We start from the raw sequence: 14176 nt of genomic DNA on the forward strand, positions 1-14176 counted from the left end.
AAGATCTGATAATGTTGGAGTCTTGACAAGTAACAGACTGATTTGGAGGAAAATTGTAGATAGGAAATTAATAATGATGTAATTTTTTCATGTAGTACTATCATATCCTGTACACCCCTTGAGGGTACATGGCAGGAATTTGATGATGATGAAAGAGAATAAAGTCTTTTATATAAAAGACTATGGTCTTTTATATTAGATCTGTGGATGTAATTTTATAATGTCTCTGTTATTTTTTATATAATTCTTTGTCTTTGATACCCGAAGAAGTTGATTTTTCCAACAAAACTAGTAGTATCTCAGTAATAAACTTTATTCTTTTTTATTCTTGGTATTATAGTCATTCAAACTAATTTATTTTTCATATATATATAATATATATAAATATATTCATTTTAATATAAACTGACTAAATATCCGAGAATTATAACAAATTGAGATTTATTTGAAAATGCAACATGTTTCGTTGGGATTGACTTCATCAGGCGTTAAGAACATCAAAAGCTATTAAAAGACACTGAAAAAAACATTGAGACACTCTAAAGCTATACAATTATAAAGCTATAATATTCTACTGTAAATTACAGTTATTATGAACTTGAGCTATAGTCCGTGTTAAAGTTCTATTGTTGTGTGTATATATATATATATATACAGGGTGTTCGGGATAAATTTGACAGTTTCGTAAGGAAAAAGAAAATCTTCTTTGTATCTATTAAATTTAATGAATTGACAAAAAAACATTACAGGCAGAGTTAATTACAATACTATCAACAAGATTTACTCAAAATAACCACCATTAGCATCGATCACAGCTTCAATTCTGCTTCGGAACCTTGAACAAGCTGATGCTACAGTCTCCCTGGGAAGGGCCGCAAAAACTGTTTTAATTTTATCCATTAACTGGGCTTTTGTATTACTGGAAGTGCGATTGGTGTCTTTTTCAACTGCGCCCCATACAAAATAATCCATGGGGTTAAGGTCTGGGGAGTTTGGAGGCCAAACATTTGGACTGGTGAAGTCGTAGAAATTTTCAGACAACCATTTTTGACTTTTCCCAGAGGTGTGGCAAGGGGCCGAATCCTGCTACCATACATACGGCCTACCATTGGCTACCCTTGTTATCCAGGGCTTGACTACAGTTAGCAACTCCACGAACAAAGCCCGAATTCCAATGCCAGGGTTCTTCAACACCTGTTCCTGCAGATTTGGGAGGAATTCTGCTGTACGAACGCAATCAGATCGTCTGCTAGGGATCTTTCTTCTTGCTACATCCTCGTAGTCACCATTGCAAGTCTCTAGTTCATGCCTGATTGTTTTTACTGTATTCAGGGAGCATTGGGCAGCAGTCGTAATATCCTTATTTTGATGGCGGGCACGAATCATCATGATACAAGTTATTCTCTTCCATGATTCAGGTGGGTTCCAGCTATCCATCCTTTCTGACATCTTGTATATGAATGAAGAAGGGTCCAAACTTTTAAATGAAGAGAAGTGTGTGTTAATACATGTAACTTACGGAAAAATATAATTAATTATAAATATGTCAAATTTATCCCGAACACCCTGTATATATATATTTTATTTTTTTATTTTTTTTTGTTCCCTCTCTCTCTTTATGAAGGCTTTCTTGGTTGCAAGACCATTTAAGCTGAAGGAACCCAAAAACAGAATGAACTATTCTATTTATTATTAAAAAGCACTAGTTCTGTCTTACTCTTGATAACATCTGGTACACAAAAGATTCAGAAACACATACATATAGTAAATATTAGAAATACTAAATCTCATGACAATGGCATTAAAATTGCTGTTGCTTGAAACTATTAACACACACACACAGTATATCATCATTTTCTAATATGTATCTTCAAAGGATGTGCAAGATATTATTAGCATCTGATCCATTAGACCTGTTTAACCACACTACCAGCCATATATGTCCAGGTTACTGTGGATGCGAAGTGCATATTAAAATTGTAATACCATTGATATTACATTGAAATATATGATGGATATGAAGCGTATGATGATGTGTATTTGATCCATAATGGCCGGTAAGGTGGTTATCATGAGTCCTATAACAGAGTAAGTCCAGAAGAAATGGATAGCAGGAAAAATGGTTCCACTTTACAAATTATAGGCCAATTTGTGTCTGGAGTTGTTTTTAAGGTGTTAGAGAAGCTAGTGAGGACTAGAATTCAGAAATAGGTGGATAATAATATTCTTATGATGGTCAGTATGGGTTTCTTGAGGGAGGTCATGTTTCAGCAATCTGCTTACCTATTACAAGAAGGTGAAAAACTCACTCGATAAAGGAGATGCATGCATGTGCAGTGGTGTAATTGAATTTTGGAAAGGCGTTTGAGAAGTGCTACATGACAAGCTGGTAGCTAGATTGAAACAGATGGGATTCAGATAACAGACTAGTGAGTTACATAGCTAATTGGCTGTCAGATAGGTATCAGCTGGTTTTGTATAGATGAGTGGTATCCCAACTTAAACAGTAATGTTCTGCTGTAAGAATATTACTGTTTAAGTTGTATGTTAATGACATTGGGACCAGCTTAACTGGAGTTGTGCAGCTGTTAGTCAATGATGCCAATTTGGGAAGAACTATGAGAAGTAGAGCAGATGATGCGGCCTTGCAGGAAGATCTGAATAGACTATGTGAGTGGGCAAATGAGTGGAGCAATCAATTTAATGTTTCAGAGTGCAAGGGCTTGAAATTTGGTAGGCAAAATTCGGATGCAGAGTATACCATTAATGGGGAAATTCTGAAGGAGGTGGAGGAGATGAGAGCTCTGTGAGTGATTGTGGATAGACGTTTGCAGTTTAGAGGTCTCACATGGCTAAATTTGTAAGAACATCAGAATGGATTACGGAAGCAATGAGGAGGACATTGAAATGCAGAATCAGAGATTATGGTTCCCTTTTATAAGGCTTTGATCAGGCTATATAAGGACTACTGTGTGTAAATTTGGTTGCCTGATTTCAAGGGGGAATGCATTCGAGAGGGTCCAGAGAAAGTTTACTAAGTCAGCATCAGGTCTATGGAATGTCAGATAAAAGGAGAGATTGAGGGAATGCAAATTGGAGAGCCTTGTGAGGGATATAATTGAGACATAAATTTGTGAAGGGGTTGTTTGGTTGTCAGAGTGATTGGCGAATGGAATACTCTGCCTGAAAGTATGAGTACAGAAACTCTAAATAGGTTTAAGGCACAATTTGATGATCTTTTACATGAAAGAGTATGGAACTCCTGTGATGAGCTCCTTGACTACATGGAGGTCAGTTGTTAATAAGTTTCTAGTTTCTTTCAAATTGATATATTATTTGTCATGTCTCTGATATGATCAGGTTTTGCAATTAAATCTTTTAATGCACTATTAACTTCATCAAGTCATCTAAATTTTAGCCTAATAGATTTTTTTCCTCCTTGCATTTTTTTTTGTTTGTTTCAGATACTTAATTTGCAAATTTTTAATCTTCATTTCTGCTTTAAGTGAGACATATCATCATAGATTAACTCTTCTTATACATTCTTGGATACAATGATCTCTTACTGAAGAGAACTTGTAGGGATCACAGGAATAGTTTATGGTGGATAATTGTTATAGTAAATTTTCTTTAGAAACAGTATTGTGGGGACTTTTTCATAGTAAATTAACTTTTATTCATAATGTCAAGTTCTTTTCTGGAAAGGTAGAACTCTCTTGTTTTCATTAAGGTTCTGCCATATGTCATGTTCCATATATTTTCTTCCTCACGATATTCCTCAAAAATCTCATTTATATGATCTCTAGTCTTTAATCAATTTTTCTTTTTCTAATCCAGCTGGCTCATCCAAAACTGGTTGCTTTGGGCTAATTTTACTGGCATCTTGCCACAAACACCTTGCACCTTCTATTATGTATATTTAATTTGTCATCATGGTTTTAAGTCTCTTTTATTGCTGATTTTCATACCAAACTGAAATAGCCTCTAATAAGCATGGTGGTGTGGTGGAAAGCTGGAATCCTCATCATGAGCCCAAACCATATTTTGTCTCCAAAATGGGGATCTAGATTTTATAACTCTTGGCTTGCCAGTTGTCCAAAATATTCTTATTATAGATTTCTTTTGGTGAGGATGATTAAAAATAATCATAAATTAATAATATTAAACAGTTAACTTTTCAATATTAAGGAAGTAAATTATTATTATTATTATTATTCAGGCCTCCATGGAGTCAAAAGACTCATCGTGGGAGGTCCTTCCTAAGAACATAAAGTCTGTCAAGATTCATCGAGGGGTAGGTCCCCCTTAAGAAACACAAAGTCTATCATAAAAATCCTTAAACTCATTGACAATTCTCACTCTCACCACTCCATCAGGCAATACATTCCATGGTTCAACCACCCTCCATGCAAAGAAACCACTCCTCACCCTCTTGCTCACAGTTTCCTTTCATAACGTCCAGGGATGGCCTCTTGTAATCACTCCTTCCCGCTGTTCAACCAAGCAAAAGAACTCCCCAGTGTCAACCCTGTAACCACCTCTGAACAGTTTAAAAGCCTCAATCATATCACCTCTCCTTCTTCTATCCAAAAAACTCTGCAGTCCACATTCCCTCAGCCGATCCTCATAACTATGCTTTTACAGTCCTGAAACCATCTTTGTCATAAGTCTTTGTATCCTTTCCACAGTTAATTTATCCCCTTCAAATCCTGGGGACCAAATCTGAGAACAATAGTCGAAGTGTGGTCTGATCAGAGACTTATACAACGGAATGATAAACCTCTTATCTCTGCAGGTCAGTGTCATTCTCATAATTGCAGCAATCCTCTGTGTTACCTTCACCACCTTTGCAATATGTTCCCTAAATTTCAGATTTCTATCAATCATCAACCCCAGATCTCTTGTCTCCCCTACTTCCTCCAGTATAACTCCTCTCATAGAGAATGCAGCATCCCATCGATGTTTCCCAAACCTCAAGACCTTACATTTTGCTGCATTAAACTGACGCCTCCCATTCATTTGCTTATCTATCTGGCTTATTCAAATCCTCTTGCAGGGCTACCACATCTGCACTATTACTAATAATCCTTCCCAGCTTCGCATCATACACAAACAACTGAATATCCCCTTGCGGTCCACTGGCATTGTCATGGATATAAAGGTTAAACAATATAGGTCCTAGTACTGAGCCCTGTGGGACCCCCACTTGTAACCCTCTGCCTCCTTGAAACTGCTCCACCATACACAACTCTCTGATACTTATCAGACAGCCAATCCTGAATCCAGTTGACCAATCTGACATCCAGACCCATGTGATGCAACTTAAATATCAGCTTATCATGTGGCACCCTGTCAAATGCCTTCGCTAAGTCTAAGAAAATTGCAGTATATGCCTTTCCCTCATCTAATATTCTTGTAACTTTATTATAAAAGGCTAGCATATTTCTAAAACAAGAGCGCCCTTTCACAAATCCATGTTGACTCTCACGGATAACATTACCCTCATCTGCCCAATGCTGTATACGGTCCCTCACTACTTTCTCCAAGATCTTAACAACTACTGATGACACAGACTGGCCTATAATTAGACACTTCCAGTCTGTTACCACCCTTATGCAATGGTACTATCTTACCTTCCTTCCATTCTGTGGGCACCTTTCCACAGCCGACTTTAATTCAAAAGCCAATCACCTGCCGTAAAGGCACTGTTAGTTCCCTAACACATTCTCTCAAAACTCGTGGTGAAATATCATCCAGTGCCAAAGCTTTACTGACATCCAGAGTACTCAGTATCTGAAACATACTCTCCTCCTGTACATCCAAACCTCAAACCAGTCCAATCCCTCTAGCATTAAAATTGACTCCTCTAGGATGAAATACTCCAATAAAGTGTTCATTGAACAATTCCACTATGTCCTCTGCATCAGTCATCTATTCCCATTTTTATCCCACAATATCATTCTTCCACAGTCATTTCTCCTCCTACTGGCCACATATCTAAAAAATTCCCTAGGATTTTCTTTGGACCTTAGGGCCAATCTCCGCTCATATTCCAGTTTCGCTTTCCTTACCACACTAGTCACACTTCTGGCCTGTGTCTTATGCTCTTCATGCATCTTCTCTTCACCTGTCTCCTTATATCTCTTCCATAGCCTCTTTTTCGCATGCAATTCCTGTTTAATATTGTTTGTCATCCACTTTACTCCAAATTGCGTCCTCTTCTTCACTCGTGGTATACAACATACCATTGCTGATAACAAATATTCTTTCACAATTTCCCACGCACTAGTGATATCCCGGCCTTCCAATTCCTCCCTCCATGAAACTTCCCGAAGTTGACATCTAAGACTATTATAATCACCTGCTTTATAATTCCACATAAGTTCCCGTCTCTTTGATACTCCTGCATGTCTATTCATTTTCCAAGTCAAAACCATATGGTCACTCTCTCCAACTGGTGGGAGATATGTCATCTCAGTTATTATCAACTCTTCTGATGCTTTAACCAAATCCAAAACTCTCGAACCTCTTGTTCCCTCTGTTACATGTTGATCAAAAAAGATTTTCTTTGCATCATATTTCTTTGTTCATTCTGATTTGTTTTCATGCTGATAGGCAGGTAGTCTTATGTACCATTTTTCTTTATACAAGAAAACCTCGCAAACAACATAAAAATGTGCACAAATTCACATGGAGAGAAGAGGCTAGGAATAAGAAAAGTCTCAATGACTATGTTATTATTGATAGTGATGTTTTCTACCTGGTGCAGGACACCAGAGTGTACAGAGGATTTGAAAATGGAAGTGATCACTATTTAGTCTTGAGCAGGATAAAATTGAATTTCATATTGAAAAGAATAAAATGTAAGAAAGTTTTAAAGCGAATAAAAGTTGAGCAGCTCTCAGATGTGAACTGTAGACTAAAATACACAAACATTATTGAAGAAAAAATGAGAGAGTTTGAGAACAGGAACCACACTTTAGAGATTCAGTGGAAAGCCTTGAAGAAAACCTTGATTGATTCAGCCAGAGAGGCATGTGGTGAGGTTGCCTGTAAGGATAGAAAAATCAGAACTCCATGGTGGACACAGGAAGTGAAGGAAAAGAAGAAAGCATATCAAAAGTTCCTAGCAAATAAGTCAGCTTGTGCTCTTAGAGAATACAGAGACAAATGTAAGAAAGCTAAACACTGTGTAAAACTGGCTAAACAAAAGTCATGGGGGGACTTTGGGAAGAACATAGAAAATAAATATCAAGAAGGTGGTAAGATATTCTGGAGGTTATTGAAGAAGCTTAGAAATGGAGGAAAGAGTGATGTAAAAGGAATTGGAGATGCGACATGAAAACTGGAGAAAATGATTTCCTTGAAGTATGGAGTAATTACTTTGAAAAATTGCTAAATGAAACGAGCCGTGATAGCACAATGGTAAAAAACACTCAACAAGCATACACTCAGGAATACATATCTGTACTTGAAGTAGAAAAAGCCATCAAAGGCCTAAAATGTGGAAAGGCAGCAGGAGTAGATGATATTCACCAGAAATGCTGAAATATGGTGGTATAAAAGTCTTGCAGTAGCTGCACAGCATAGTTCAGAAGGCCTGCACAGAGGGACGAATTCCATTCCCGATGATTGGAATAGAGCTCTCATAGTACCCATATATAAAAAGGGAAATAAAACTGAATGTGAGAATTACAGAGGTATTTCCCTACTCAGTGTTCCTGGCAAGATCTATGCAAGTATACTTGAGAAACGGTTGAGAAGAATTGTGGAAGAAAAGCTGGGTGAAGAACAAGCTGGATTCCGGCGAAATAGAGGCTGTCAGGATCAGATCTTCACTTTACGACAAATAGTCGAGAAAGCATGGAAATATAACAAAGATCTGTATTTAAGTTTTGTTGATCTGGAAAAGGCATATGACAAGGTGCCAAGATAGAAGCTATTTAATACGCTGCAGTTATATGGTGTCAATGGGGCATTATATCAAGCAATACTTAGTCTTCATTTGAGTTGTAAGTCAGCAGTTAGAATTGAAGGAAGTACAGGAAGATGGTTTAATGTTAAATCTGGTGTGAGACAAGGATGTACATTATCCCCTCTGTTATTCATTATCTATATGGATCACAGTATGAAGAAAAGTGGTATTAAACATGATATCAAAATTGGAGATGTTAATGTCAGCTGTATGCTTTATGCGGATGATGTTATACTTCTAAATAAATCCACTACGAGTCTGCAAGATTCCTTGACTAAATTGAATAACTGTTGTAATAGATATGGTATGAAAGTCAGCAATAAAAAGACAAAGGCAATGAAAATAGGCAGAATCATTGAAAATGTCAACTGCATTGTGAATGGAGAACCTGTGGAACAAGTTCGCTTAACGTGAATTCAATATGCATGATAATCAGTTAGCACGATTACGTGAAATGATACCATTTACCACTTTAAGTGAGTGATTAATCAGGTAACACGTTTTTTTTACATTATGCGAAATTTTCTGTCACCAATTTGCAGCAATCGGAAAAGCTGGAAGTCATTAAGAGACATGAAAGTTACGCTGGTAATACAATGACTGTGCGAGACCTGGAATACAGTGAGTCCACAGTTCGGACTATATTAAATAAGAGCAAACGATACAAAGAACAAGGAAAGTTGCTACTGGTTCTTCAAGCATGCAGATCACCCGAAATAGAAGCCATTAATGATGGAGATGGAGCGTTTTCTATCATTCTGGATTGAGGATTATAACCAAAAAAGAATACCTCTTAGTACAGGGATTATTCAGGCTAAAGCTCTCAATATTTTTACCTCATTGAAAGAGACCAAATATCAAGAGGAATGTGAAAGCTTTTCTGTGAGTTTAGGATGATTTGACCAATTTAAAAATCGAGCTGGACTGCATAATGTAAGAATAACGGGGGGGGGGGGGAATCTGTTAGTGCTGATAAAAATTCTGCAGCCAAGTTTCTTGAAGAATTGAAAAGTGTAATTCAGGAGTATGATTACAATGATGAAACTGTTATGCATTGGCTTTAAACTCAAGCCTATTAGTTTATCATACACAAAATCCAAAATCTAACATTACTGAAGAAATCAGCACAAATGGAAAAGAACCTGAATTTAATGAACTGGATAATGAACTTGCTCGATTCCCATTCAGAACAGTTAAGTGATAATGATCTCCTTCAGCTAGAAGAACAGCATGCATATGAAGAAGAAGATAAGGAGTGCAAACAAGAAGAGAATGTTATGACTAAGAAGATAACTGCAAAAGAACTTAAGCTAGCTTTAGGTTAGTATGGTAATGATCCTGATCCTGATATGGAACAAACTTCGAAGTCTGCCAAAATCTTGATAAATCGATTGCCAGCTATCACAGATTGCATGACAAGACGAAAAAGTCAATCACAATTCAAACCTAATAACTTTAGTTTAATTCTTTATCCAAGTGTGAGCAAACAAAGTTTGCGCCTGAAAGTATCTTCAGGACTGGGGTAAGATGGAACAACACCTTTATTGAGATCTCTTCAGTGAGAGCCACTGAAGAGTAGAGATGACCTTGCTAATGCTTCTGCCTGGTGTCTCCACTTGGGCCTGGCTCCCACTGAAGAGATCTCAATAAAGATTGAAACTAGTCTGGGTAGTGGCCCTTCCCTTAATGCATAACATTATACATATCTGCAAGAAAATGTGTTTTGCATTATGGGAGATACTGAGATAGGAGTGATGTTATCTTGCTCCACCTTTGCAATGAGTTTCCCGGTGTTGTACCACCTTACCCCAGTCCTGAAGATACTTTCGGGCACAAACTTTGTTTGCTCACACTTGGATAAAGGATTAAACTAAAGTTATTATAGTCTAACCAAGTGAAAAATAAACTTTCAACAATTCAAACATCTTTACTTAATTTTGTTTTTAAAAAAGTAGCTCAATGAAATGTTTAGACATTAAATAAAATTTTAAGCAATTGATTTTTATTAACTTTGATGAATTTATCCTCTAATATAGCTTATAATGTAATTTTTCCCCCAAATTTATGCTAACTGATGGATGAATTATAATCATTCCAATTGTTTATTGCATTCACTTAACGCAATTTCACGTAGTGTGCATTAATTGAAGGATTAATTTAATCACATTAAGTGAGGTTTTCCTTTGCTGCTGATTTGCTCTAATTAATTAACACGAAATCATGCTAAATTAGACAGTGGCTGTTAGACAGTGGCAGTTATGAAATAAGCATTAAGAATTATTAACACATCTTAAAAGAGAAAATAATGGCATCTAAAGTGTGATAAAATAAATAAAGAAAAAAATAAGCAAGCATGAAATTTTCATTCTTAATCTTAATAGTAAAAAACTGTATTTAACTACTTACCTTTTTGAAAAAGTCAACTATTTCAAATTCATTATTCTGACTGGAGATTTCCGACTTCACTTCAGCATAAGTGTCATTGATAATTGCCAAAAACATATTCTGAAATGAGAAAGAAAATTATGAAATTTGAGTTAATAGTTCTTTTATTTAATAATATAGAATAAAACTGCTATTGTAATTTTTTCATGGGTTTGTCACATTATAAAACAATGAATTTTTTTTATACATTATATATATAAACATGCCAATAATTTTAATTTGAAGACTAGTATACTGTATTCATTAGGAAAAACAAAAGAGTTGAAAGGAGAGATTGTTCCAAAAAAGGTAGTACAGTGGTATCTCGCTAATCCGAACCTCTTTAGTCCGAACCCTCCAGTAATCCGAACTGCGGTTTGAAAAAAAAAAGTTTTATTTATTGTGTATTATTATTTTGTGTGCTATTATTTTTATTTAATAATTAATATTTTAACTATTATTATTTATTTTATTATTATTACAGTACAGTATTTTTTTCATACTGTAGATTTTACGGTTATACTGTAAGCCTATTTTGATTTATTGTGTGTTCATGTTTGCTTTTTTATACTATAAAGCGTGTACTGTATTGTGCGTATGAATCGCAAATACAGTATACACAAAAAGAGGAAATTCAAAACGTGCATAATTTGGTTAAAAATATAAATTCAAATGTTGAAATTTCACAAACAAATGTTACGGAATGGGTTACAGGTAGAATCAAAAGTGAATTCGAAATCAAATCAGATGCTGAAATTATAAATATGATACTATGCAAAGAATTAGAAGACAATGATGAATGCGAAGAAAAAAAAGTAAAACATGAAGAGGTAGTTGACAGTTTTAATATGTGTATAGAATGTGCTAAGCAGAATGATACGCCATTCCACAAAATTTTATTGCTAATGCAGCCCCGAGAAAAAGCATTCGAAAAAAGTTGAGCTTCCAAGAAGCAAAAGAAAATCAGTGACTTTTTTAACAAAGAAATAAACTTTTTTTTGTATTATTTTGTAAAACTTTTTTGTGTTGTGTACAAGAAAGTGATATTTTTACGCAAATTAAGTTACATACCAAACTATGCAATTTTATTAAATCAGAATCCTCAACAATAAGTTCCATACAAATTAAATTTTTTTACTAAAATAAACTTGTGTACTGTATTATTATTTTTTTTGTTTTACATTACAGTACAATAGCTTTTTGTTTTCTATAAGTTACTTCATTTATTTGCAGAATTAAATTCATGTACCATTAGAATCTGATTATTTTTGTCTTAAACGCTAGCTATTGTTGCCTCTTGGAGGAAAATTCTCTAATCCGAACTTTTCGATAATCCGAATGTGCACGGTTTTTATTGGTTCGGATTAGCGAGATACCACTGTATAAGGAATGAATGAAGATGAACAAAAATTTGTTCCATGACTTGGAACTTAACAGTCAAGGAGTGTTGAATAGGCAGTGCTTTTTTTCTGCCGTAATGTACCGGAACGGTATTCTGGCACCTATTTTTTTTTTACAGTTTTTTAAAACTAAAAAAAAAAACATGCGTGCATATAACGCATATTATGCATGCATAACCTAACACATGCACATGCGTGTTACCAGGTGTCGCCTGGTAACACGCATGCGCATGCTATTAGCATCTATGTTTGTGGCTGTATGGACGTGTGATTGACAACATGCGAAAGATTTTCAGTAAAACACTTATTTATCTAAAAATATCTTTATTGAATTGAAGTAAATTTAACATCATTATTTTCATATCCTTTTAGCATTATTTTTTACTTTTTAGTGTAAAAGTCTGACCCCAAGTTTGAAAATGAAAAGATTTCCAATTACTTCTCAACCACCAGTCCAATTAATAAAAAGCCCAGAATAATAACAGACACAATGTCAAAAAATATGGAAATAATGGTGGCAGTTGATGTTTTCGAATCATCTCAAGCTAATCTTGAGTAGCAAGGCCAAACTGAAAATGACTAGCCAAATTGCTGGACATTAGATCAAAAAAATAATTTTTGCTCGAAAAATGAATGGATGTATATTTGCAAAAAGAAACTTGGCTGTACACCTTGCAGAACAGTTAGAACTCTTGGAACTGAAATAAAGATGGGAATGGAAATTTCCAAAGAATAGGCCAACAATGAGATTACATATTCTGGCAAAATAGGAAGCTACAGATGAGCTCACCTCAAAAAAAAGTGTTCGATCCCAGAGAATCTGCTGCACACAAAGCAGCGTTAAAAATTGTTTCTGAAGCTGAAAAAAGACCCTTGAAAAGGTTTTTTAAAATCACTATCTCGTGAAAAAGAAATAACCACAAAAATTTTTCGAACTGCATATAAAGTAGCAAAGGAAAACCAATCATTCCATAATTTTGAAAATGAAACTGATCTGCAAGAACTGAACAGAATTGAAATGGGTAATATTCTTCATTCAACAAATGCATGTATTAATATTGTGAATCATGTAAGTGAAGAAATGCGAAAAAATGTGTTTAAAGAAATGCGAAAAATTGTGTTTAAAGAAATGAGAAAAAATGTGTTTAAAGAAATCGTTCAATCCAAAAATATAATTTCATTGATAATTGATGAATCAATAACAATAAGCAATAAAACCACTCTCATAGTGTATATATGATGCTGTATCGAAGGTGTTGGAATTAATTCACCGATAAATTTATTTTTGGACTTGATCGAACTTGAAAACGTAATGGCAAAAGTGTATTTGATTCCTTACTCCAATGTCTTAACTATTATGGGATGATAGAAGATTATTTAAAAAAATATTTAGTTTCTGGCGCTGCTGTAATGTTAGGGTATAAAGGTGGAGTGAAAAAATTGCTGTCTGCAAAACTTCCTTCTATTATAGTTTGGCATTGTGCTAATCACAGACTAGAATTATCAGTAAGTGATGCTGTAAAGGAAATTTCAGGAATCAATAGATTGAAATCATTTATTGATAAACTTTATGTCCTATACCATGCTTCACCAAAAAACAGTAGAGAGTTGCATTTATGTGCAGAATCACTAGAAGTCGAGCTGCTGAAAATTGGAAGAATTTTAAGTACTCGATGGTGTTATCTAGTTTCCATTCAGTTTTGGCTGTGTGGAATAATTTTGAATCTCCAGTGCATAATTTTGTGATGCATGATCCTAGGAGAGATAAAAATGATAAATGTACTTATGATGGCTTAAGAAGAAAAATAACATCTGCAGATTTTTGTTGGATCTAGGATTGATGTGCGACACTCTCCAAGAATTGTCTGAATTAAGTTTGGACCTGCAAGACAGTGACATGAACCTTTACAAGGCAAATCAAAGAATAAATGCACTTGTACAAGTTTTTGAAGAAAGAAGACAGAATTTTGGATGTGCTACAGCTGCTGTACGCAATCTACACTTTCATGGAGTTTTACTTCCCAAAAAAACTCCAAAAAATAATCCTTCTGTTGACCCAAAAACATTTTATACCAAATTGAAAGAGTCAATTGAAAAAAGGTTGCTTGATAGCGAAGATGTTGAGCTAGCACTTTGGGCTCACGTGCTTGACCAAAAACATTGGCCTGAAGATAACATTACTCAGCTAACATTCAGAGAGGCGGAAATTAGAAATATGTCAATCAAACTGTAACTAAATAAAAGAGAAATGATTTGTGGATTCCGTGAATACATTCTCGATAAGACATACCCAGAAAAACTGTTGCGTTTGGTACATGCTCTGAATACCATTCCCATTTCATCAAGTGAATGTGAACGCGAATTTTCACAGATGAAT

The 14176-nt window shown here is 35.1% G+C and overlaps 1 protein-coding gene across 1 annotated transcript in view; it reads right to left on the reverse strand.

Moving 5' to 3' along the window:
* The window catches only part of LOC150096380 (polycystin-2-like), a 286011-nt gene that overhangs the window by 43351 nt on the left and 228484 nt on the right, over positions 1–14176 (reverse strand). Inside the window, exon 11 of the mRNA XM_090409166.1 lies at positions 10382–10480. Coding sequence (XP_090265292.1) covers positions 10382–10480 — 99 coding nt within the window. The remainder of the gene's footprint in view (positions 1–10381; positions 10481–14176) is intronic.

The sequence above is a fragment of the Typopeltis vanoorti genome, chromosome 19, assembly GCF_054136105.1.
Source record: "Typopeltis vanoorti isolate ZY-2024b chromosome 19, IOZ_Tvanoo_1.0, whole genome shotgun sequence".
Lineage (NCBI taxonomy): Eukaryota > Metazoa > Arthropoda > Arachnida > Uropygi > Thelyphonidae > Typopeltis > Typopeltis vanoorti.